Source organism: Anopheles arabiensis, chromosome 2, assembly GCF_016920715.1.
Source record: "Anopheles arabiensis isolate DONGOLA chromosome 2, AaraD3, whole genome shotgun sequence".
NCBI classification, from domain to species: Eukaryota; Metazoa; Arthropoda; class Insecta; order Diptera; family Culicidae; genus Anopheles; species Anopheles arabiensis.
In genome coordinates, this window is record NC_053517.1 from 108,210,338 (window position 1) to 108,236,871 (window position 26,534).

The 26,534-nt window shown below is 45.1% G+C and overlaps 1 protein-coding gene across 4 annotated transcripts; it reads left to right on the forward strand.

The window, feature by feature from the left end:
• Positions 1–315: 315 nt before the first annotated feature.
• Positions 316–25,519, forward strand: LOC120906826 (ribosomal protein S6 kinase beta-2). 4 transcript variants are annotated; one of them, XM_040318885.1, is made up of 12 exons: positions 316–471; positions 1,687–2,470; positions 21,453–21,493; positions 21,588–21,714; positions 21,821–21,952; positions 22,035–22,168; positions 22,244–22,435; positions 22,530–22,620; positions 22,712–22,960; positions 23,041–23,148; positions 23,221–23,750; positions 23,827–25,519. In XM_040318885.1, coding segments are annotated over exons 2-12 (1,686 nt in total). In that variant the 5' UTR covers positions 316–471; positions 1,687–2,389; the 3' UTR covers positions 23,828–25,519. The 4 variants fall into 4 exon arrangements, with proteins under 4 accessions (XP_040174819.1, XP_040174848.1, XP_040174830.1 ...); XM_040318896.1 differs by having other exon boundaries at positions 340–430; XM_040318906.1 differs by lacking the exon at positions 316–471 and adding an exon at positions 544–982.
• Positions 25,520–26,534: the final 1,015 nt, after the last annotated feature.

The window sequence follows — 26,534 nt, forward strand, 5'->3', positions numbered from 1 at the left end:
GAAGAGTCGAAGATAAGAATAGATAAAAGAGCGAAAAACAATGATTTATGCGCCCGCACTACTCTATGGAGATCACTTGAATAAAACGACGTTGTACAATTGAAGGTCCTCGCTGTGTTGATTTCTACGCAAAAGTATTTCCTTGCATCAAATGTTCGAAGCAACGGTAAAATGGAACAAATATCACGATCTCTTGTTTGACAGCGTTGAACGCCATTTCGATCGCTTCTGTCAAATCCGTCTGCTGTCACTGCACACTGTACCAACCCGGGCGCCGCCATTTCACATTACACCTTCAATCAAGTCCGCTGGCCAAAGCTGGCCAAGCGCTGAACCACGGCAAGAAGAAGCAAATTGTCTTTCAGTGCGTGCAGATTGCGAGTTGCGGCGTGCGTGTGCAGCGCGTCATGTGAAAAACAACGAGAAAAAAGTGCGTGTCCCACGGGTGAAGCAGTTTTTCCACCGTCAAAAGTAAGCTACGGGTGGAAATTTCCGTACCCCTTTTTAATTGATAACGCAACGGGATAGGAAAATAAGCTTGGCAAACTGCAAACCAACTCCCAAACACACACGTGCTCGGCTACTCGGTGATGGGAATACGCACAGAGCATTAGAAGTGTTGCCAAAAAAGTGGTTGCTCGTTGGTGTTTCGACGCCGACTCCCTTTTTTCAGTGAAATAATGCAGAAAATCAAGCGCTTGCTTCCTCAACGTGTGTCCTCGTTCGCCAATCTGCGTGCGTGTGGTTGCGTGGATGTGTGCGTGTGTGATTGTCGCAAACATTGTCCTGCTGCGTGTGTGTCTGGTCTGGTGATACGGTACGGTGGTGTGCGGCTGGTTGAGTGAAAGCATTTCAAGTCTCTGCACACGGGCGGAACGCGGCGCCATTACGACACACGGCACACAGCAGCACATTCCCGGATTGTTTTGTTGGGGTCGTGCTTGGGAAAGGAGCTTATGTGCGTTTCGGTGCCTTTCGGTGGGTGAGTTCCGGTTAAAACATTGCCTTCGGTGATGCAATTCCGTTTTGGCTGTTTTTTATTGCCCTCTTCGAACCACCTCGAAAAGAGTGCGTGTGGTGTTGGTAGTGGTGTGAGACTGTGTGTGGATGTTGGTGCGTATCGCAAAAGTGTCTCGTTCCTGTCGTCTGCGCGTCCGGCTTCTCCGGTGGCCGCCCGACCATTCTCGACGAGTGAGTGGTGGTGGTGGTGTTGTCTGTCCCTCTTACCTCTTCCCTCCCCTGGGGACAGGAAATGTACGCAGCGAGAAAAGAAGAATTTGCTCAAGACAGGACCGACCTGTCTTGACGCGTTTTGTCCAAAGGGGAAAAACACCTTCCCTTCTAGACGTCGTCGCCTGCTGCGAGGCTTTAGCTTCAACTTACTTTTGTTGCCATTTCAGCATTTTTAAGGGTCGTGTCTGTGCGTGTGCGTGTGCATGTGTTTATTGTTTACAGTCCGGGTGGAGAAAAGGGGCACACCACCGACCAGGGAAAGGGATTTACGCCGTGTTGTTGCTGTTGTGTGGTACACTCGCATTTGATCGCGATATTAGATGTGACGGTTGATTGTTTGTTAGTGTGTATATTGGTATTTTATTGCGCGTTTTTGTTCCACCCGGGTCATCACCCAGACGCGGGGGGTTTACGTTGAATTGCGTGTTATAATTTTCCTCCTCTTTTTTCCAGAATAAAACAAAAGTGTGTTACGTCGTGTTAAAAGTGTGTGCACACACGTTTGTGCAAAAGAAAACAAACAAAAAAACCTTCAGCAATAGAGCGAAAGTTAACAGTGTGTGTGTGCTGCACGGTGTGTCGGCACATACAGGCAAACAAACACAGAAACAAAAACCTACCTCATTTTGTGCGTGGCAGCCCTTTTTTACGGCGCTGAGCGTCTTCTAAACGAAACAAGTGTGCAAACCCTTCGTAAAGTGAAATCCTCTGCTCACGAATTAAGAATCAAAATCAAAGCAAGCAGTGTGTGAGTGTGTGTGTGTGTGTCGGTGTAAAGTAACGCAAAGAGCCACAGCGCAAAGAAGAGTGCAGTGCACAGGAAGCAGGAAAAAGAAAACAACAGGGCAGAGAATACGCACGTCATTGGAGGAGAGGAGGAGGTGCTACGTTCTAGAAAACCCAAACAAAACAAACCGCACTGCGACGACGCGCCTTTTTCCCTCCAGAAGAAGAAGAAGAATAAGAAGAAGGGTAAGAAGAGAAGGAGGATATCCGCGCGCCTCATAGCGTGTGTGTGTGTGTGTGCGTGCGAATTAGTGTGTGAGAACAGCGCCTCCTGTGTTTTTTCCCCCACTCAACGTCATCCTTCCCTGCTGTGTGTGGGCTTTTAGGGCCTCACCAATACACCGAAGCAAGCAGAAAAGCAAGCGACGATATGGCGGGTGTGTTCGATCTGGAGCTGCACGAGGAGGAGGATCTGCGCGATTCTGATGACGACATAATCGATATTGAGGATGTAAGTACAATCCGCCGTAGTTGTAAAACGTAATTGATGAGCTTTTTGCGGTGCATCATAAATGGTTAAGATACATTGAAATTAAAGGGATTTTAAGCCCGCTGTTAGTTGAAGATATCTTTCTAGATAATTTCTATGGAGAGAAGGTCTTACAAGAGATTACTCAGAAGATTTAATTACAAACGGGTATTATCTGTTGTTATTACAATGATAGGCGATAAGTGTTCTTTTGAGAGCATGAAGAGTTTGTAATTCTTTGTATATTTGATATCATTCTAAAGGATAAGCGGCATATTATAATATCCTTTCCTATGTGACCCAGATGGTTAATCTTCGATGGGCATATTATGGCATAATAATTTGGCCACTTTTTGTCTTTTCTGTAGATGTCAAAAGTTATTCGAAAGAAACAGGACCATAAGCGAGAGAGAGTCTTGAACTCATGATCGGTGGCGTACTAGCCCGAGCACTTAACGACGGCTCAATAGCGTCACTTGACTGAAGAGCTGTTAACAGCCACACAAGAAGGATTAAACTCCATCATTAAAACATTTATTCCAAAATAATCTCCCAATCAAACTACTCACACTGCACATGGTTTTAATCAACTTAAATTTTAATATCTTTACGACATCAACTAATCTAAAGCACGGTAATGCGAAACACACGCTTCTTCGCACTGAACCACGGGTGCAATGCCCTCCTTTCGTATGGGGTGGAGACACCGCCAGAAAGGGTGAACGATCTCGGGGTCTCAGAAAGGGTTCGGTCCGTACGTCGTCCTCTTACATCTAGAGCAAATGTTGGACCGTTTAATGGACACACTTTTCGCATTACTTACGAATTATGTTGGCCCCCCTTGGTACCTCGTTTTATACTTCCCTTCTCCTTTATGTGTCACGCCTTTGTCTCTCTCTCTCTCTCTCTCTCCCGCGCGATAATTGAAATGTAAAATTCAAGCAAAAAGGAGTAAAAGTTTCCCTTTGCGCGCCGGGGCCGAGTAGCGGCGGCCAAAAAGGTCACATGAGGTCAAGAACAGCTGTGGAGGGAGAAGGAGAATGTAAGCGAGTGTGTTGCAAATTCGTCCAAAAACTAAAACCACAAAAGCTGCTACCCCAACCCGGACCTTCCAGAACGAATTTCAAAACTGTTCTTTGCAAGGCGAGACACCCCCTGTACAAAAAAAACACACACACACAACCGGATAAAGACTGTTCGGTCCCCCCCTCCAATCGTCGGTTGAATGTACTCCGGTTCTGGAGCTCTCCTTCCACCCCAAAAAAGCACTCAACCAGACAAGGTTAAGTTGCAAAGTGTTAAGGGAGCGGAGACGAAGAGAGAGAGAGAGAGGGAGAAAGGAAAGGCGAAAGATGGCAAGAAAAGAGGAATGCGAAAAACGTCTGCACAAAGTACGCAGCCCGCGCGTTGTGTACGCAGGACTCCCGCCGAACGCAGCCACCCAAAACAAATACACACACACACACAGACATACACTCGCTCGTGTACGAATGAATTGAATACCAGCGAAAAAGGAGGAAAGTTCTTTGACACCTGACGCAGTTGTTGCGGTTTGTTGTTGCGCTCTTGATGGTTAATTCCCCCCGTCCCTTTCGCTCTGGTGTAAGGGAGATGGCGAAAAAGGCGAAGGAGAAGAAAGGCAGGCTCCACATACGCCACCCGGCGGATTGGCGGTGAACGAACGGTGAACGGTGTTGTCTGTCCTCTGTTTTGACCGGCGTTTCGTTCTTTACCTTCGACTCCGGTACCCATCTCCACCACCCGCTTTTTCCCCGCATCTTGAAGAAAACGTGCACCAGCACGCACTCACATCGTCGCCGCCGCCGTCGCAGCCTGGGCGTGGTGTGTGGAATATTTGCCTTTTGGGGGTTCAATGCCGTCGACGCCGCCGTCCTCCCCGGCACACTTGCTCACGACCTCCATCGCTCCCTTGGCGTCGCAGACGCGCGTGTGTGTGGAAGATCGGTTAGCTTCAGTTGTTTTCTTCTCGCTTTTCGCACACACCGCCGCTGGCATCAGAACTCGCATTTCACCCTATATTGCAATTTCGAAAAGTTCAATAACACCAACTGCAAGATCATCCTCCCCTCTCCCATCCATTGAGTGCGCGGCAGCTGCTCTCGCGTGGCATGATGCGTGTGGTTTAATAAAAAAAGGGAAGCGCCTCCATTACATGTGGCGTTTGTTTGGCAGGTTTGTTGTACTGGAATGTTCTCCAAAGGGAATATGCAATTTGCTCTGGAATGTTCCAGAAAAGAGAGAAAAAATTCTCAAATTATTCAGTGTTTTCAATTACGTTTTCATTAACAAATCTGTCACCAAGTCTTACAAAACGCCTAAAATTATGCAATACGCATGTAGTGGAGTGCTTTTTAAGGTAGGCCATCTGTACGCGTGAATATATAGCTTTTTAATAACATAATAAGACGATGCTAAGTAGATAATAATGTGAACCGATTGTGCTCTATTGTCAGGCAATTGTTCCATTAATGCTTTTCACAACAACAACAAAAAACGAGTAGCACGTGCTTGTCTCAACTTTTCGGTGCATGCTATTTTGTACTTAAAAATCGATTTTCATCCCATCTCTCGCACTCCTCGGACGGTTTTTGCACCCTCTTCCCCTGCCCCATTTTAATAGTAAACTTTTGTGCTGTGTGTTTTTTTTGTGCTACTACTGCCGACAGAAAAATCCCCTTGCTTGCTCATTCACCACCACCATTCGTCATCATTCATTCCACGCAAGCAAGTTTGCGCGTGTGTGTGTGGTTACAGTGTACAAAAAAGGAGAGTAAGTAATTGCCCTTTGATTGATCCTCTCCCTCCCCATATTTGTGTACTACGAGTGCTATTTCGCTCCGTACTCTACTCTACACACCCTACCGGGATGATGGGGTCGTCCATTCATATACACACACATACGAAGGCCAGTGTGACACATCCGCCTTCCGCCTTCAGTGTTGCCCTCCCAGGCAGGGCTGCATTTACTCCTCGTCCATGTGTTGTTGGATGTGTTCTCTCCATAACAACACACGCAAGATAGTTTTTCATTGACGCGGGAGTTCATGTGTTCCCCCTATGTTTTAAATTAGCCCTCCTCTCTCCCATCAGCAATCACTGGTAGTAGCACACACACACACACACGCACACATCGACGGTCATTAAACTCTCAACAGTATTGTTTTTTTTTGTTCTTTCTTTCTTTGCTCTGGAGTACAAACAACAGATGAGCAACAGCAAGGCTTGACATCCACTCCGTGTCTCTCTGCGTCTTTGACGTCATACACACACACACTCCTCCCGCCGTGCTGTACAAATAAGCGTCAGATAAACGGCATTGGCAAAAACACACACACACAGCCCTTTCTTGTTTTGCTACTGCAAAGGAAGAGAAAAAACAGGGCTTCTTTCCCCCCCACCATTTGCGTCAGATGTGAAACAGAGCAAAGCAGCAACGAAAATTGCGTTAACCTAGGAATGTGTGCGGAAAATTCCTCTGACTCACTCAATGGTTGGTACTCTAGTAGCAGAGAAGCAAAAGAGGAATGGCGAAAAATGGGACAGAAGGGACAGGTTGTGGTTTTCTTCCCAAGAGTTCATGCTTCAAGCCTTCTCGTGTAGGGTGGAAGCAGAAGTGGAAGATTAAAGGAAAAACCCATCCGGTCAACGGAATCACACCAATCGATTGGCGATGGGCAAAATGCGAGCCGAAACTGGAAAAAAGCTTCAACTTTTTGTGCCGGTGTGAGTGAAAAAAGAAGGCTCCAACGGCTGGTGGTGGTGGTTATTGATCGCGTCATGACTCATCGTGCTGTGGAGATTCGGTTGCGTACATTGTTGAATATTATTGCTTGTTTTTTTTTTATTAAAGGAATAATAATCATTCTCCAGTGTATTCATTTATTTGTTTTAATGAAAGACATCAATCTAGATGGACATATATGGCCATGAGTGTGCACAGAGCAACACAGCTGTGTTTGCCAGCTGTAGAACAAGCAAAATGGCTTCATCACCACCATGCTAGGCAAATAAATGGAAGCCAAAACACCTCTACTCTGGAGTGAATGGAACAACGAGCTCTCGTCGACTTAAAACCATTCCTAACGTCCCTTCCTAATCCATAATTTTGTGTGGCCAAGTGGACTGCAGTGGGAAGAGGGAGGTGGAACTTTGCTCACTTTTAGCATTCCCTTTTCGATAGTTCATTCTTTAAATGCCATCTCTCTTGCAATGGGGGTGGGAGGGAGAGTGTGCCATGGGAAGCATAAAAGAAAGAGGTGACCCTGCATAGACCCAACGTTTTCGCTCATTTTGTGTACAGTCATGTGTGTATGTGTCTGAATGAGTTGGTATGCAAATCAGATGCTTACTTGTCTTTTCATTCCGCTCTTTAAAGAGTACGTCGTACTATGCCTTGAGCTTGAACTTGTCTCTGTGTCACCGTTGGGACTTTTCTTGTTAAGTGTTTTTAGAATTATTTTAGTGCTTTTTGCTGTTTATCACCGCCCAGTGATAAAGCATTGAACAGCTGCTTGCTCGTTGAAGCCTCTTTAACCTATTACGCCACAAAAAAGACCCCTTCAAGTACACTCTCCATACCCATCTTGTAGCAAAAGGTGCGAAAAAATCAACAAAAAATTGACCCCATTTTTGAGCCACCTTGTCTGCCCCCCTCACCCTGGGTGGACTACTTTTGCACAAGACTCCTCGCTGCTTGTTGCTGCAAAAGCTCCCTTTCAGCTGCTGAATAGCTTGGCTGGCAGGGTGCTCCGAAACAAGGAAGGAGGCTGTAGTAACGGGTTGCAATCATCATCAGCATCAGCATCATTGCCATCATCATGGGGTCGTCTGTAGTTTCCTCGCCGTAAAGCCCAAGGGGGGCGAGTGAGAGAGCGAGCAGCTGAGAAAGAGAACGGATTGGCTTGACGACTTACGCAAACTTGAGTGCGCTGGATGCAAAGCGCAATCTAGTGCGGACAGAGTACGAGTACAGAGTGAAAGAGAGAGAGAGAGGAAGAGAGCGCAATTCGGATTGTTGTACTACGCCAGCTGAGAATGGAATTTGCAACTCGCCTACTTTCCCTTTAAGTCGAGCACAAAGTCCACAAAGTCGAGTTGTACGCTCGATGTCGATGTGTTGTGGTTTTGTTTAGAAGGAAGAAAGTTGCTTTACACGGGTTTTCAAGGAGGTTCTCATAGTTGTCGGACACTTCCTTGACTCTTTCCTATTAGAAGTGAACTTCATATGTTGGAAATTGGATCCTACTGGTACGCTTGTTTGACAAGCCATCAAATTCCTATTGGATTTGTCAATCAAGGGTGCTATAGAGTCCAATTCCCACTAGATTAAGTTCATTTAACGCAAGAAGGAGACAATAAAGTGCCCCACAGCTATGAACAGTATTGGAAACCCCTGGATGATCCGGCTTTTTGTTATAAGTTTAGTTTAGAGTTTGAACTTACTAATAATTCAGCTGATATCACAATTGCAGAACATCATATTACAAACATTGTGAGTTGATTTCAAGGAAGCAATTGCCATTTCAAATGAGAACTTTGTGAGGTCAAATGTTTTGGATTTGCTATTCGATCAATAATGTGTCTATAATTTTGTATTTTTTTGTATTAAACCTCCAATGAATCAGCTTTAGGTTGGATTCAATGTATTAGATTTTGATAAACACGCATTAAATGCTACTAAACGTCACGTGTAACTCATCTTACCCGCTAAACAGGAGCCGTCACATTTATTCTCGACCAACACACACGTCACACATTTTCCCATGATTTAATTAATCGACTCTATCGAACATCAGCAAACGATAAATCGATTGATTTTTTCTTCTCCCCTTTCTGTCTCATTTTTCCCCCTTGTCGGCTAACTGGTGCGTGCTACCGTTTAATATCACCGTCGTGGCCGCGCGTGTGTGGGTGCGCAGGGAAGCTCTCCTTTCGGCCTGGTCTAGGTGTCGAATATCGCACGTAGCTAAATTTATGCACCAAAACACACACACACACACATAATACCATGTACTGCAACCAAGTCAGCCATCCACCCACACGTACAAACGCAACTTCCCGCAATAGAGCCAACGCCGTGTTGTTGTATTATTGGGAGCACAAAGCGATTTGGCAGACGCACGGCGGATCCTCTGTCTGAAATTATAATAGAAGCGACGTGTGGCGCCGTCTAGCGCGTGATTGGGACCTAAAAATACCTCCGGCTGCCAGGAAGGTGTAGTAGTAGTGGGTAGTAGTGGTAGCAGCAGCAGCAGCAGGTAGTGTAGTGTAGTACACGACGTCAGTTGAGCTCCATTTCTATGGCATGGAGATCTCCCCGTTGTCCTCGAAACATAAGATGACAATGTATTCCGTGCAACCGTTTACTCTCTGTATAACCTTTCTCCCACACCCACACCCACGAGTCTCTGGACTTGGGCGAGTGGGTAGCAATTTATGCTCTGGTTGCAACCTCTGCCCTTGTCTTCTTGCAATTATTGCGCCACGCAAAGAGTTCCATCCTTCCTAAACTCATCCTTTTTGCTCCTGCTCCTTTCCGGACCCTCTCTCACTCTCTCTAGTAGACCATAGTGTGCTCTCTGGGTCTTAGCAGTGTTTAGTGTCGCCCTAAATATAGAGGATGTGGTGTGGGATTTGTCGCCAACAGAGTAGCGAGCACGGGAGATGCTTCCGCTTTTTGCGTTGGTTGTTTCCTTCCTTTTTTTCTGTCGGTCAAATCCCGGTAATTATTTTTAGAAAAAGAAGTCTTCCTCCTCTGCCCTCTAGCTTGCTTGCTTTGGGCGTTGTACGACGTTTCCTTTCCGGCTTTTCGGCAACCATCATCATCATCGTTATGGGTGGTGGCGGCGTATTTGTGTGGAATCATTTAAGGAATTTTTCTCGTCTGCCGGCCGGCATATTACCGGCTGTCATTGAACGCGCTGGCTGTTTTGGGGGAAAATTTATGAGTCACAATGAGCTGTTTTTGCTGATTAGTTGTGCTTCAGTGAATCATTCACCCTGTTGAGCAATTAATTACCATTGCTTTCGTCAGGGATTTTCCCTGGAAAATGGCTTACCCTAAATTAAGATTTTGATCGCACTTTATGATGTAAATGAAATGTAATGGGAAGTTTTGTTTTCTTATTTGCCACTGTCAGTATTCAAGTTGGAATTGATAGAATCAACATTCTTATTGGACCTTCGAAAAGGGAAGTTGAAATCTCTCAAGTCAAGGGAAGGTCTCGTTTTTTTATCACATCAACTGATTACCAACACACAAATACTCACCCAAACACGCCCAAGGAAGGGCGACCAATGGTGTGGTCTTCTGAGGGGAACCGTTGCCGTTGGACCAAACTGTGTGCGTTGCGTGTATCAAAAAAGCCCCAACCCTCCCCTCCAAAAAAAAAAAACAAGTCTCTCACACACATAACACCCCATGCCAGACTCTCTAGGCACGACTGCGCTCCATCTCCATCTCCCCTTTTACCCCCACAGATGGAAGGGCGAAGGAAAAAAAAGAACTAGAGACCAACTGACAAAAGTAGGTCAATGACGAATGGTTAGGACGGGTTAGACGAAAAAACGGTGCCAACATAACGAGCGAGAGAGGCAGGGAGAGAGGGAGAAAGAAATAGTGAAGGCAAACGACCAAACAACGATTTCGGTGTGTTTGTGTGTGTCTATGTTCCTGTCGGTTGGATTGATTCATGCGATTATGCCACGGAACAACTCCACACGGCTGTTGAGCGAGAAGGGAGCGTACCGTTCTACGTTAAATGTTGGAATAGGAACGATATATCTTGGACATGAAACCAAGTTATGTGAGAAGAAGAAAACTATTTTGGTTGCAATATTTGTCTCATAATAGCGCAATGTTTTTAATATTGAAATCCCCAATGGTTTCTTTGACATGACAAATGCATTTGCTAAGAATTCAAAGTCCAACTAGCAAACGACATGATGTCACAATTACATGGAAGATGAAATCACAATCCTATCTTGTTGCTGAATTCTGTTTGAATTTGGTTTGTACAATAAGAATATGACGACATTGGATTTTGAAGAATTGTGGTTAACATTGAAAAATTTATGATTTTGTCTAAAACAGTCTTACTATGACTGCTTCTTGAACACTACTATTAATACTATTATTAGGAGAAACTTGATTAATTCCTTCTTCAAGCGATCAGTTCACCAATTTTGTTCGTTGAATTTGTTAAGAAACAATAAAAAAGCTCGCCCTTAAAGACTTCTTGCAGTACGAAACAGCGCAAAAACTGCTCGTGGGTTCGCTCCCCCTCCGTGTACCTATCGCGTGTGCGTGTGCTTTTAAAGTGTTTCATGTGCACCACCACCACCACCAGCACATGCACACACGAGCCGAATGGATTTGATGGAACCAACGTGTGTGGCAGCAACCGTCTAACGATAAGATATTGCGCTTATCTCAAAGCCCCTTTTCCAACTGGATGGCTCCTTGAATGATGACTCCCGGTTTGTAAAATCAGGGGGAGGGTTTGGGAGACATAAAAAAACTCGTCCTATTAATGCACGCGACGCAAGAGTCCATTGAAAAGCACAAAACAAAACCTGATTCTTGGGTTCCTCGCACCATCCCCCATACAAAGTTATAGTTGCTATTGAATAATCAATCAGGCGCATACTTATTACCGGCTGTGCGGTTGTGTGCTTTGAAGAGAACCAATTTGTTTACCAACTTTACCTTTTTCCCGCTTGAATCAAGTGCGTTTTCGTGCGTGCGTGTCTCCCGTGCGTGGTGTGAGCAAAGGGCGTTTGGGCGTTATTTGTTGCTGAAACAGGAACAAGTTGCACACTGCACTACACCCTCTGCTCTGGGCTAAATATACGTATGTGTGTGTGTGTGTGTGCCTGTCGTCCATTACACAAGAAATTGAAAGTTTCCTTCTCTTTCTTGACACACGGGGGCCGATCGACTGCCCCGTGGGTCGGAATGTGTATCAGTAGGTCACACACACCCAGCTCGCTCGGGCGCGCGCCGCGCGTGTGTGAGCCGCGATGATGATGGGCCCCCCTTCGCACTGCCGTTGTGACACAGTTTCCGCTGATTCGCATTCCTCAAATAACTGTTTCACTCTACGCACAGCTGTCTGTCGAGAGAGAGGGAGAGAGAGAAAATGGAGGAATCCCGCTGCTGCTGCATGCCCGAGCCCGAAAAAGGCCGTATTAATTTTGTGCAAACCTAATTATCTCACCTTCTTTTTTTTCGTTTTCGGTGCCTCATTTGGCTCAATTTAAACGTTAAATTAAATTTCAATTTGTCCGTTTTTTTGTGTCGTCCCCCACCTTAATTAATGTGCTCCTTTCCGGGCACTCTGGGGCTCAACACAAGCTTTACGAATCAATCTTGTGTTTTATCTTGTTTAAATTGCGACCTAACAAACACACACACTTCCGCCCTTTACAATGTAGTTTAGATAAACAGGAGGAAGTAGTTGTACGGCACCAGCTACACTATTATCTTCCTGTATTAACACTTTGGTACGTGTGAGAGACGACGAAATGGTCCATTTGCCCCGTCTGAACCTTTGCTCTTCTGACCCACAATCCAACCTGACTGCACCGAGTTTCCTACACGTGTTTGTCGAAGTTTAATCGAACGATTACCATTTTCACAGAAATCTGTATCCCATTTCTCTGACGCAAATGCAAACGCATAAGCTGCTGCTGCTGCTGCTCTGTGTCCACAACAACACATTGTCGTCTGTGTGTGTCCTGCGTCATCCCGGGTGCACGTTGCAGGTGGTTGCAAGTGCAAAAAGTGCCTGCAGTTTCTTGCTTCGATTGCCTTGGGCTGGGCGGGCAATGCAAGGAAGAGGAGGGATAGGGTGAAAATAAGGCAAAAGTAGAGTAATGTATGCGGAGAAAGTACACTGAGCGAGTGGTGTGGTGTATATATAAAACACAAAGTTTACAATCGGTTTGAGCGGTTGATGTCAATGGAATAAACGAGAGAAAGTCAACTCAACTCATCATGATTGGATCACAAAATATACATTTATTGTGATTCTTATGAAGATTAATACAAATTTATATATTATTACTTCTTGAAACATTCAAGCAACAAGTTCGAGATCTTTATTTTTTTTAGTTGATATCGTAAACCGAGACAAAAGCATTAAATGTAGGGGAATCTGGGGCAAAATGGTTAGGTGGGGCGACCTGCATTATTAACTCAAATTAACACATGTCTACTGATTTCTAATGATAGATCCAATCCAATAGAAAGTTTAAAGCCCACCATGAACGTTTCATAACCTAAAGGCCGGGCTACATTGATCGTAATCCGTAGTGTAATTTAGATTTTCACTAGCGCATCTGGCGGCGGCTGGTGGAAGCTTTTTTTGGTCATCGAGAGAATGGTCATGCTTAATCTTTTAATTAAGCAGTTTATCCATCGTTTTTTGTCATGAAAATGGATGCAATGCGTGCAAGACATGTGTATCTACGTTTTACAAAGCTTTTCTCCTCCGATTTAAGTAAAAAACATGGAAAATTAACGTATTTTCTGGAGCGGCTCCAAATTGTTTGGCAAAATGCTTCGGTCAGCCGCCGCCAGATGCGCTAGTGAAAATCAAAATTACGCGTGCGAGTACGATCAATGTAGCCCGGCCTTAATATTGAAAATTTTCATATTATATTGAAAATTTCAAATTTCGTTTCATAACCTAATTAAATGTAAAAATTTCAAAGTTCAATTTTGTAAAATGTTTCACTTGGAGGCAAAATGGTCGGTATGTTATGACACGAGCAACATGATGAGGCTGTGGTATAAGCTAAGGCCGCTACAATATACTAGCTTAACATAAATAAAACTGTGCTGTGTGTATACTATATCGATAAGAAAAACGACTGACAACACGTGAGTTATTGAAATATTCCAGGGTTTGACTAAATTATTCAACAAAACACTTAAATACTGAAGTTAAATTGCTACTAACACAATTCTACCAAGATGCAAGAGCTTAGACCAAAGCCTTAAGCTAAATGTTGTGGTCCATTTTGCCCCTTTGTTATGATGTGTTTTGACATTTCGTGTGTAAGACCATTTTGCCCCACACAATACATTTTCACGACGTTTGACATTGATTTTTAAAATGCATTTTAAACATATATTTTTGTTATTAATGCGTAAATGTCTGATTGTTTTTCACAAATAAAACGTTGAAGTATCGATTGACGTCAAAATAACAGTGTAAAGTGCTTTAACCAATAAGATACAGACCAAAATCCTTAACAGGTCCATTTTACCCCACTTTTCCCTAGAGTTTTCTGATTTATTATAAAGATTTTTTAGATTTTTTTTAGAATAAATTACATCTCTTTAACGTCTTTTCCAAAAGTGTGTTTCATCATTTATCTTTTTCGCTGCAGCAGCTGCTGCTACTGTGTAACGGCTGCTTCTGCTGTGGTAATCAAAAATCCCTTTCCCTATTAATCATCGCCTACTTTCTGGGTATTGTTCGCACTGCACGACACTATCGTCGTCGTCACTGTGGGCTGCTCCTTCTACAGCTCACGAATTGTGCATGTTTGTGTGACGATGCACCCGTCACACGCAAATTGACCATTTTTTTGAACAACACAACTGTGTTATGCTCCAACAGCGCATAATTGCGCTTGCCCCGCGCTGTAACTAAAACCTCTTGTGGGAGAGTTGCATTTTTCAGTTCACTTTCTCTCATACAAATGTGCCGCCGCCCTCGGTGTGGTGTTGCATTTTGTACGAGTGTACCGAAAAAAAAGGCACACACAAAAACACCACTGAACATAGCCCGGTGTGTGGTGTGTCGTCATCATTGCATCGGCATGGTGGCAATCGAAATCGTTGCCACGGCGGCTGAGAATGAGGTCACCGTGTGTGTGTGTGTGTATGCCGTGGCCTCAATGCAAGAGCGAGATGGATGGCTCAATATAGACAGACACACACACACATAAACAAACACACGAATCGATCGTGAGCTGCCGCCACAATAACCGGTGTGTGTGGGTGGGTGGATGGGTGGTATCAAGAAGGAGTATGAGAAAACTCCTCTCCGCTTCTTACGTCATCAAGCTCTTTGCGCGCGCGTGACCTTCTCCGCGTATTTCCGCCTGCAATTGCCGCTTCAGTGTACAACCCCACTACACTATAGTGGGCAAGAGTGTGTGTGTGTGTGAGAGTAGTGCACTGCAACACTCATGGGGTGGTGTGCATCATAACGGGAGCCAGCTCACTCACCGGTCTAATGAATGGTCGGCAGTGGGGTTGGATGGAACAAAGGGAAAGGGCAACGCAACGCGTGGTGTGTACTCCGATGTGTGTACGCGAAGCAAAACAACAACAAAAGAGTGCACACAGAGAGAGAGAGTGCGCCGCCTGTGTAATGGTGTGTGTTGGTGGTGCAATTGCACACGCATCAACTTCATGCAATGTTAGTGGCGCGCAGTAAGCGCAAAAGGAGAGTTATGATTATGGTTAGACAATAATTGAAGAGCCTGCAGAGGTTAATAGGAGAAGAGATAAGCGGCAAAAAGAGAGAGAAAGAGATGTGAAAGGCAACAAACAAACAAACAAACAGTTCTAGTGCGAGTTCGATTTGTTCGTTAGAGGAGCAGAAAGAAGAAGGAGTTCCTCCCCCCCCCCGCATTTCTCACTAATGTGTGCGCGTGTGATCATAAACGTAAATATAAAACACACCTCACACGCCACACGCAAGTAGAGAATGGTTCCTTTCTGCGTACTTCCTTGCATGCTTTGTATAACAGGTTGAGGTGGATGTGGATGGGAAACGCAGGGGGAGGCGAGAGACGTCTGGCTCACAAATCGTTGCAAATTTAATTACAAACTAGCTGGCACGATTTTATTACTACGCCATAACTATTGCAACAGTGGAGCTAAGAAGACAAACCGGGAGGACAGAGAAAGGTATAGGGAGAGAGAGAGATACATTGTTATTAAGTGTAGTTTTTACTAATAGTGGTATTATTCTTTTATTTATAAACAATTGTTACACTTTTCATCCACTTTAAGTGAAATTTAAGTAAATACTATATAATTTCGCAAAAAGGTGATATTTTTGCAATAAACCGTGTCGTGCGGTTTCGATACAATGTCGTAAAAAGCTGATGAGCCTTTTTTATGGACCCCAGCGCTATGGTGGAGTCGCCAATCATCTATCTTGGCACGTTTTTTTTTATTGTATTTTTGTTTATTATACTGCTCTCCTGTGAATGCAATCGATTGAGTGGGATTTCTCTCTCTCTCTCTCTGTCTGTCTGTCTCTCTTCAACAACATCAACACAGACGCACGTTGCGGGTGGTCGATAAGTTTTTACGATTGTTTGACTACTTGAATAGCGCTCGTTTTCAGGTAGGGGGGGGTACACAGACGAAGACGCACAGCTTGGTGATAAGAACAAATACTTTGGTTTGTAATTGAAAGATTGCTTTTCAAAAGCCCCCAAGAGTTGTCGTCTTGCGTCAGTTTAAATGGCACTTGTTCTAGTTCTTTTTCGTTTGTTGGTTAGGAAACCCGACACACAATTAAATATTGGTACACGTGTACCCCGGGTTGTCCCAGTTCAAGGACTCGCTTCCTATTACAACCCTCTGCCCCCCGACATTGTCAACACCGATGGGTGTTGTTGGCGCGTACGATAGGCGCCAGGCGGAAACTAAACACCAAAAGCGCACGTTTCAGTGTGCGTGTGTGTGTGTCTGTATGTGCATTGATGATTAGCGCATGTCGCGAACTCTGTGTGTTGGCAGCTCGTTTTTGCGATGATAAGACACGGACGAAACCACTGTGGACAATGTGTACGGGGAATGATGGACACGAATAGTAGAAGCGGGAACACCAAGAGTGAACGGAAGAGTTGCATTGGAGTTGGTTTTTGCAGTGCTTGAATGTAACTCATTGCTTGCTCTCATCTCAGCCCCGCATGTTGGATGTTAAAGAGAGTTGTCAAAGAGTAGATCCTAAAGAATGTCTGAAGCGCATCCTTCGACAATGCTTTAAATGTTGTGCTTTTACTCTGGAGTTGTTGGCGCGCGCATGTGCGTAAAAAGGGCTTGTGAGGGGGCTGGCGGCTGTCGTCGTTGTGACGACTACAAGTTTAAAATGATAGTGGCAGTGTGTACTCTCCTTTACTCGCTTTGGAAAGTTGGTATCTGCATTAGTACGTGTTAGGACTACATAATCGTTGGAGAGAGACAGTTTATGATGCTGTCGTGTGTCTTTTGAAGAACGTTTTTCTGTCTTTTCCATTCCCATTTTACTCTTTTTTGTGAATTAGAAATGATATTGAAGTGCTGGTTGGAGTATCTCAGGATTTGATCTCAGGACGTGTCTGTTGCCAAGCGATGTACCTTCCGATGACAGTATCGCTCCACCTGATCCTACTGCCGTCTAGAAGCTTCTTAATCCAATAATGGAACAGCTTACAGTTTTGATATTTTAAAATCCTCCTTTACATGCCATCTCGTGGTCTAATCGAATTATTTTAGGATGTTCTGCCGGCGGGTGCCTTTCGATGAATCATCTCTTGCCCGGATGTTTAACCAACACGCCTAATTACCGACCAACACGACCAGAACCAATAAAATACATTGAATATTACTTTTGGGGTTGGTGCAGCACCAGCACCAGCAGCAGCAGCAGCCATGCGAAACTTGGCCCTCGCCGAATAAATTTATTGGGTGCCCGATTTTCCCAATGTTAGTCTTGCAAACTCAGACTTGGGGCCAATAAAAAAACACACACATCCACACACAATCAATCCCTTCAGTCCGCGGGTGTGTTTGCTTCTTCCAAAATGTGTCCAAAAGAGAGCTGTTGTTGGTGCGTACGGTGCGTCGTCCAAGTCGCCACCCAAGTCTTACGGTGGTAGTGTATTGGTAACAAGATACTGGCCTTCCTACTGCTGCTACCAACCTTGTCATTCGATTAGGAGAGAGAGAAGGTGGTTTCCGTTGTTGTTGGATTGTTGCGTGCTTCCGCGTTTCCGCACCAGAACACCAACCAAACCAACCAACCTGCTCCTTCTCCTCCTTCGCCAAGGGTTCGTTCGGAAAGTCATCCAACTGCGACGGCGACGACGACCGACCCGACCGCGCACCAAACTCTACTACCAAGACACACTCAAAAGCAAAGAAGTCGGCGCGAAGGAAAAGACGTTCATCGAACGATAACGCAACACGCCGCGCCGGGCCGGGCCGGGCGGCGCAGACTTGTGTACGGCCGCGCGCGAGTTCAAGGTAGCGCACAAGTGGAATATTTTGACGCAGCCAAAAATTTATCGCCACCGCCATCCCCTCCACTCGCACTCCTCCTCCCAACAAGGGGTTTTGTGGAAGCAATTCGAGACTGTGGTGCCGTCGCAACATGAGCATCGATTCACAACACAACACATCTTGCCTTGGTCGCGCATACCTTTAGTGGAGCGCTTTTGGGGGGAAACAATGTGAAGCGAATGGTATTAGTTTGTGGCAGAATACAGAATTACATTCGTGCACATAGTGTGGGGTAACAGTGTTCTAAAATTGTCCTCCCCATGCACAACAACACTGTTTGGGAAGGGGAAAGAAAGTGGGAACAAAAATAAGAATTGCACGATTTAGTGTAGTTCGCGGGGTTTTGGTGTTGGGCTCGCAACTCTTCCAACCCTTTTGCGCGCAGTCTCTTCTCTGTGACAGCGAGGAAGCTCAACATGTGTGTTTTTTTGGGGAGGGGATGGGGCCTATTTTCACCCTCAAAACTTAACACATTTAGCACACTTGTGTATACACACCCGGAAGTAATCGGGGACTCCACGGAGTCGTTTTAATTGCAACCAATAGAAATATGGCTTCCAAGGACGATCAGCAATTCTCAGTAAAAGGAATGGTTGAGGTTGCGTAATTTGCGTGTTTGAAACCTCAAATCAGGAAAGAATTTCTAGAAAGAAATCCCGTCTCACACGCAAGTCGACGCCGTGCCTTGGGGAGGTCGTAGTCTCTATCCTCTTCCCCAGATCCCTTGAGCGTCGTTTACTGGCCTGGCGTTTAGAAGAAATCAATAAGATCAAATTTCCCCGCCAACTCCTCCCAAATGCGACGATAGCAAAGGGCGGGAAAAAATGGGAAAAACAAACAGATAACCCATACACACACACACACACACACACACACACACACACACACACACACACACACACACACACACACACACACACACACACACACACACACACACACACACACACACACACACACACACACACACACACACACACACACACACACACACATCCATAGAGAGAAGAGACACGCTTGCGCTTGTATTTTGTTTCACTCCAGACCGCAGCAAAAACACTGTATTATAGCTTTTATAGCGCGCTACATTTACGCCACAGTAATAGAGAGGTAGTGGAGTAGTATTAGTATTAGTAGTAGTAGTAGAACTGGCCAGCGCTACTATTACTGCTGTCATCATGCCCGGTGCGCGCCCTCCGTGTCATATACAGCGGCTTTGTGTGGTGGTGGTAGTCGTCGTCGTGTCGCGCTGCTGTGTTTGTATCCCGTAGGAATAAGGGGCCACCACCAAACACATGATGGACGGAACGGGACGGATGGGACGGACGGGACGATGTGAGTGTGTGTGCACGGTTTCGGAAGTAATGTCAATAACCTTACAAGGTTTTTTCCTCTAGACGACACACACACACACTGGGGAGGGGCGCCCGTACACGTGTTCTATATGGCAAGGGCTGGGAGCTTCTAGAAAAATGATATGAATTTAGTTTGATTTTTCTAACACTCTCCTTTTATGAAAGAATATTAATTTGACGCCCCATACTCGTGTCGGAGCCGTCACCCCCTCGGGGAATTCGGACCAACACAAACACAGACAGATAGCCAGGATGCAGATTGTTAAATTCGAGTGGGTTCCGATACTTCAATTAATTGAAGTTTCCCAGTTTTTCGCTTCAAGTACTGCTTTCGATCTGTATGCACCCAAGCTCTTCTTTGCCTGTTGGTCTATCCTCTGCTTGGTTCATCCCAATGTCCAAAGATTGCAGAAGTTTGATGGACACTTAAGCACGGACACAGTGGACGCAGGGAAGAGTGTGTGTGTGTGTGATTAGATAATTTCAGGGTCAAAACATTGGAGAGGGGGCATTTACATTCTGTGGGTTATGATGTTGTATTTGCGCAGCAGTAGTAGGGCTCTGATTCGATTTGTGGGAAGACGATGACGACGAAGACGACGTCAATTGATGGGAGTATGGGGAGACTTCAGGGTTTCACAGGGTAAGATGTTTGGGAATCGGTCGGTTTCATGCTTGCTCAATCAAACCCAAAACTCAACCCAAACCCTCCTCCTCCTAAGCATAACTATATCTGGGTAGCGTTTGATTGATAATTGCAGCGTGTTTGTTTGGCCCATTAGCGCCTGTGCACGATCGAACTGCTGCTGCTGCTGCGTGTGCAAGGCGAAATTTAGGCTCTGACGACATAAGACGACGCGCGTTCGACTTCGATCGGATGGGTTACGTATTTTTGGTACAATTGAAGAGGTAGAAGGGAAGTATTGATAGGCCAGTTGATGATTCTGGCTTCATGTTTTTGTAACACCGTTTCCGTTGAAGGTCCAGCTGGTTGAGATTTGGATGATAATGAGCAAATTTACCGGCCCCGCGGAAGCAGAAAGAGCGAGTTTATGTTTTCACTTTACGCGACCAGTCGCACAAAACTAACAGCAGGCACTAGGCCCATCCATCATCCAGGAGCCCCGCAGCCACAGTCGCGCTACATTTCCCCACATGCTGTGTATGGAGAGGTGATAAAGAGAAGCCAGTGCCATGTACACAAGGAATGCACACGGGCTTCTGCTTTGGGTTGACCTTGCTCTCCCTGCTGCTGCTACTGATAACCACAGCAGAGGGAGTGTACAAAAAGGTGTACAAAAAGGCATTAAACATTACCACCCGTTCGGCGGTGTGTGTTTGTGCAGTGTGTTATTTTTACTGCGCGGCGCCGGCTCCCATTTTGCGATTAGATTCTATTTTTTACCATTTCCCTCCTTAGATTGCAAGTCCAACGGAAAAACGCCTTAAATTATGCAATCTGCGTGACATCATCTGCTTGATAGCAGTTTTAGAATAATTTCAAATTGACCGTTCTCATGGCCAACTAGAGCTCTAGTGGACTCACTGTGCAGCGCACGTGTGCGCCCCTAAATGTATGCATTCGCAGTGCAGCAACGCGTCACACGGTTTGAAAACAAATCGTTGCACATTTACTCTATTTGGAAAAATGAGGAGGGACGACCCGTCGACGCTGTGGCTGTGTGACACATTGAGAAGCGAGAATGGACAAATGAAATACAATCCGGAAAAAAATGCGAGGGACACCCCGGGAGAGGGAAACTTCTGAATGTTCTGTCTGGAGTCTGCGGAGGTCAATGACTCGCGATGTCTGATGGCAGGCAGGGATGCATTCTGTCTCGAACACCCGAGAGACAACAAGGCGAGCGTAGAGCTAGAGCGAGGGTTTCCGGGTTTGTGTGTGTTCCCCCTTTGTTGCGGAAAATGCACAACTGTGGCCGGGCGCGCTGTCGACGACCTGTGGTTTCTATCTATAGAGCATGTATGCGGATTTTCCTCACAATCTCATGTGTGGCTGTCGCGAGTGTGATGGATTGTAGGGGATGAGTTGCTGCAAGGGGGTCAGTTTAGGATAAAAATGTAGAAAATCATTGAAAAAATATTGAAAAGTAATTATTTTTTCGTATTTAAAACATCGATACATACTATTTTTTGCCATATTAAGGCATAATGGAGCATTTGCATTTATTGAGAAATAAAAACCAATCTCTTCACAATCATAATAATGCAACAAGCTGCTAATGGCACATAATAATTTACGATTTTCTTTCATTTCCCCGCTCCTCATCAGGTCGATCTGGAACCCGAACTTCACATCAACACAAATCTAGAGTAAGTATACCCACCCCGGACACGGACATCAATGTTGAGTGCCTTTCTGATGAGCATATGCCTAACGTTACGCGCTTTTTCTTCTCACCCCCAGAACCGAAGGATCTGAAACGATACCACTGTCGGAAGATATTATAAACCCGGGACGAATCAAGCTAGGGCCGCAGGATTTTGAGCTAAAGAAAGTATTAGGCAAAGGCGGATACGGTAAAGTCTTCCAAGTAAGTGTTATTCCTGGCCGGGCGGAGAGAGAGAGAGAGTGAGATTCGCACTGTGTAAGTGTGATCAATAATGTGTTTCATCGCCTTTTTATCGCTTCATTTTCAGGTCAGAAAAACCACTGGTGCTGATGCAAACTCGTACTTCGCGATGAAGGTGTTAAAGAAGGCGTCGATAGTTAGAAATCAAAAAGACACAGCCCACACACGCGCCGAGCGAAACATATTAGAGGCGGTTAGGGTAAGTGGGTTGCATTCTAGCTTGTAGCTGAAGCCTGGTACTGGTTGAATTAATTTGGAACTCCTTTCCTCTACTCTTTCAGCATCCCTTCATCGTAGAGCTAGTGTACGCCTTCCAGACCGGTGGCAAGTTGTATTTAATTCTAGAATACTTGAGCGGCGGCGAGCTGTTCATGCATTTAGAGCGCGAGGGAATATTTTTGGAGGACACTGCATGGTACGTACGGCCGCAAGGGAAGCAGCAAAATCAATGCTAAATTGCAATATTCATCGCTTTCCTATTTTCTTTCAGCTTTTACCTATGTGAAATCATTCTCGCCCTGGAGCATCTGCACAATCTGGGCATCATCTATCGTGATCTGAAGCCGGAAAATGTGCTGCTGGATGCGAAGGGCCACGTAAAGCTGACCGACTTTGGCCTGTGCAAGGAACACATCCAGGAGGGCATTGTAACGCACACGTTCTGCGGTACGATCGAGTACATGTGAGTGGAGTTTTTTGCCCTTCCGCAATCCGTTACAGCCGTGTAGAATTCGAATGCTAATATGCTTCCCTTTTTTTTTGTTTGCTTTCGTTAGGGCACCGGAAATTCTAACACGCAGCGGACACGGCAAAGCGGTCGATTGGTGGTCGCTCGGTGCCCTCATGTTCGACATGTTGACGGGAATGGTAAGCGCTCGATAAGCGGGCAAACAAAGAAGAAAAACAGGCCTTTTTGACACAGTGCCGGTTCGTTGTTGTTGTGGTCAATGTTTTGCAGCCCCCGTTCTGTGCGGACAATCGAAAGAAGACGGTCGACGCTATACTGAAGGATAAGCTGAACATCCCGGGCTACCTGACGCCGGACTCGCGCGATCTCATCCGCCGGTTGATGAAGCGGCAGGTGTCGCAGCGCCTCGGCAGCGGGCCGACCGATGGGCAGGCGGTGCGGGCACATCCCTTCTTCAAGAACGTCAACTGGGACGATGTGGTCAAGAGAAGGCTAGATCCACCGATCAAACCAGTGCTTGTAAGTGCTCCGGAAGGCGAACAAGTGTTGACTTTTAGAAGAGTTTTGAGACGAATGGTGTTGTTTTTATCGTATCACAGGCCAGTGAGGATGACGTGTCGCAGTTTGATACCAAGTTCACGAAAGAGATTCCGGTGGATTCGCCCGATGAAACAACACTGAGTGAGAGTGTGAATCTAATCTTCCAGGTGAGAATCAATTGAAAGTAAAATCTCCAATATAGAGTCCATTAATTAATGTCGCTTTTTCATTTTTTGCAGGGTTTCACGTACGTCGCCCCATCCGTGCTGGAGGACATGCAGTCGCGCATCACGATGCCCCGGTCGCCCCGTCGCATGCACCGCCACAACCTGCACCAGCACCATCAGCACAATCACCATCACGGCAGTGCGCACCACCACCACCACGGTGCTGGCAGCAGTCGAATGATGGGCGCGGCCGGAGCGACAGGAGCAACGCCGATGGAGAATGGCAGTGGGAGCAGTGGCGCCTGGAAGATGGCCCCGCATCAAAACATGCACAACCATCATCCGCACGTGCATCGGGGAGGAGGTCAAATGGTGCCACCGAACCAGCAGCAGCAGCAGCAGCCGTCGTCCGCTCAGCAACCTCACAATCAGACGCAACCGGCTGGTGGAGCGGCCGGTGTTAGCGGTGGTCCGCCCGGTAGCCGCCCGTTCAATGCGGCCTCCATCTCGCGACGAACGCCGCCCCATCTGCAACCGTTCGCGCCGCGGCCCTCGCCACAGGACGAAATGATGGATGTGTATCCGGAAATGTCCATCTCTTAGTGAGTGGTGAACCTTTAAGGGGAGTGATATTTTTACAGCAAATCATTAATCCATCTCTCTTTCTCATCATTCTAGGCCAACACTGGAGGATTATAGCAGTTATAGGAAATTCGTCACCTAAGAGATGTGCTGCAGCAGGACGAGAGAGACACCATTTAGAACGATGAAGCAAAATGAAGGAAGGAAGCAGCATCGAAGGGGGGAGTGCATCTCCAAAACTAATTAACCCGTAGTCTAGCGTAAACAATAAGAAAAGGCAATTTGTTTCGAACAATGCGTGCGTGAGTGCGTGCGCGCGCGCGTAGAAAGAGAAAACAAAGGTGCGTGAGATAGGTAGGGAAGAGTCTGTGTGTCTGTGTGTGTGTGTGTGTGTGTGTTACAACTACATACAACAAATCACCAAGGAAAAGATTAGAATAACGAATTTCAACTAAGCCCTTTTTCCGTTTTACTTTCTTTCTTCCAACGCTCCAACGAACAGAACCACATCCGCAGGGATTACTTTACATTTGTTTATTTCTCTCAACTTATGGAGTTTTTCCTTTGCTGATTGTTTTTAAACTGCTCGACTCAGGCGATAAGCGCTAGTAGGAAAACATCCTGTCCTCTCCTGTTCTTCTAAACTCTCAATCTCCCAGAAAAGTGGAAACATAAAGGCACCGCGCAAACACAGGTCGTTAAGCCGTAATGTTTTTAAGCAATTTTACGTTGTGCTCTGTAAGGTGTAGGGGAAGAAGGTGCGCCTATAGAATTATGAATGAAATTGTGTGAAAGCTAAAAGGATGCAAAAGGGCGTTGAATGGTGGTTCCCTTCCTCTGTCCAGCAATCAGGTTAATCTTCCGGGTTGGAGTTGGAGAAGCGACGATGAAGCCTTTTTTATATTATTATATAATCTTTTGTTGTACTCTTACCCTTTTCTTCCTCCTTCGAACACGGCTCACAACAGATATTTTACTATCGATAAAGAGAGTTACTAGAAATTGCTAATAGAAACTAATAGCAGCTTTAGCGGAGAAAGGATTCGATTTCATTACGCAAAATATTACGCAAAAGAAAACCAACCCGACCGTCATCACACCCACACATATACACACTCCTATCCACACGCTGGGTGTAGGTGATGGTGGGGACGGCGGTGTGTGGTATATTTTGAGATTTTTTTTGTAAGCAAAAACTAACTAAAACCATCGTTTATAGAAATTGTATTATAAATTGTGTGCTGCCTTTCCCTCTGTTCCCATTTCATCTCGCAAGCGGCCACTTGTTGCTGTGTTGCAATTGAAATTACCTGGTGCAAGGAAATGTTACACTCGCAATTAAATACTAGTACCACGTACACACTCGAGCGAGCAAAGAGATGATTATAGAGGGAGAGGACGAGGAGAGAAGAAGCGTTTGGGAGAATAAGTTGCATTTTGAATATGAAACAAACAAAAACAGGTAGCAATCCTAGTTACAAAATAATAATGAAATGGAAGGAGATGTAAAACGAAACAATTGTTAGGTGTGGTGTACAGTTTGTCCCTCCAAAACTACACACACACAGCATTGAAAGCACATTTAAAAGTGGAAGACAAAAGCAAGCAACGAAGCAGAAAAGGAAGACAAAAGATTGGTTATTTTTCCTTTTTTTCCCCTTATTTTACAACATCATTTCAATACTTGACCCTCAAATCAAATCATACCAATGGGGGCTAACCTGTTATGCATTCTATCTTACTTCTTAATCTTAATCGATCTAATGGGAGAAATGAAGCAGAAAACACACACTCACAAACAAGAAGAATTAACCTATGTTCCTTCTATTTCCAGTTTCACCTTGTGTTTCGAAGAAGCAATGCAGTTGAAAACAATGAAAATCCCTTTACACAAATACATATATACACACACACTGCCGAAGCGAAAGAGGAAAATGAAAGGAAAATATATGAATATATAGAAACTAAAAAAGCAAAACAAAAAAAGAGATAAAGAAATGAAAACAGGAAAAACAAATCAACAAAACACAAGAACAACCGAAACAACAGAAACCAAAAAAACCAAAAGCGTAAACGAAAACTACCATATTGCAATAGTCTGAATTTAGCAAACGTGTGTTGCGGTATATAATGTGAATAAAGTCTAGTAAAAAACAAATCAATTGAAGCTAATGCACACAAACACGATGAAGATGACGATGATGATGAAAATAGATAGTGAGAACAACAACAGAAACTGACTCTCGTGCACCACGTGCAACGAGCAGAGAGGGATTGGAATCTAAGATCCATATTATAATTGAACTATGTGCATAATAACTACATTACATTGAAATATGTATCAGAACCGTAATTAGCAAATTAATTAAGCCTCCCAAAACAAACCCCCTCCTCTCCCCATACCGAAAAGCGAATTGTGTACATGCGCAAGGCGGAGCGAAAGTGGAAGAAGCGTACGTTTAAGAGGAGAAAGTAAAATAATAATAATAAACAAGCAAACAAACACAAGAAGGAATAAAACAAAAATAGTGTAAAGAGAGGAAATGTGTGTGTGTGGAACCAAAATGACTGATTTTTATCCCAAAAAGAAGTTGTGTTGGCGTTGAGAAGCAAACGCGCATTGAAGATGTTTCTAAACCGGGTAAAGAAATCAGTTGTGAAAGAAGCAGAACAAAACAGTGAAGTGAAGTGAAGAGTAAGAAGAAATGAAGGAACGTTCAACTTGGTTCCTTTCGTTGTGCTACTAGTGAAACGTATTTTCTACCTCCTTTCTTGGTAGTATTACTGCTACTGCGCTGCTGCCC

Bases quoted from the DNA above. Each gene is read 5' to 3' on its own strand.
- LOC120906826 (XM_040318885.1), top strand. From the start codon at position 2,390: ATGGCGGGTGTGTTCGATCTGGAGCTGCACGAGGAGGAGGATCTGCGC. The intron at 21,715-21,820 runs GTAAGTGTTATT...CTTCATTTTCAG, and splicing joins GATACGGTAAAGTCTTCCAA to GTCAGAAAAACCACTGGTGC. The intron at 22,621-22,711 runs GTAAGCGCTCGA...AATGTTTTGCAG, and splicing joins TCGACATGTTGACGGGAATG to CCCCCGTTCTGTGCGGACAA.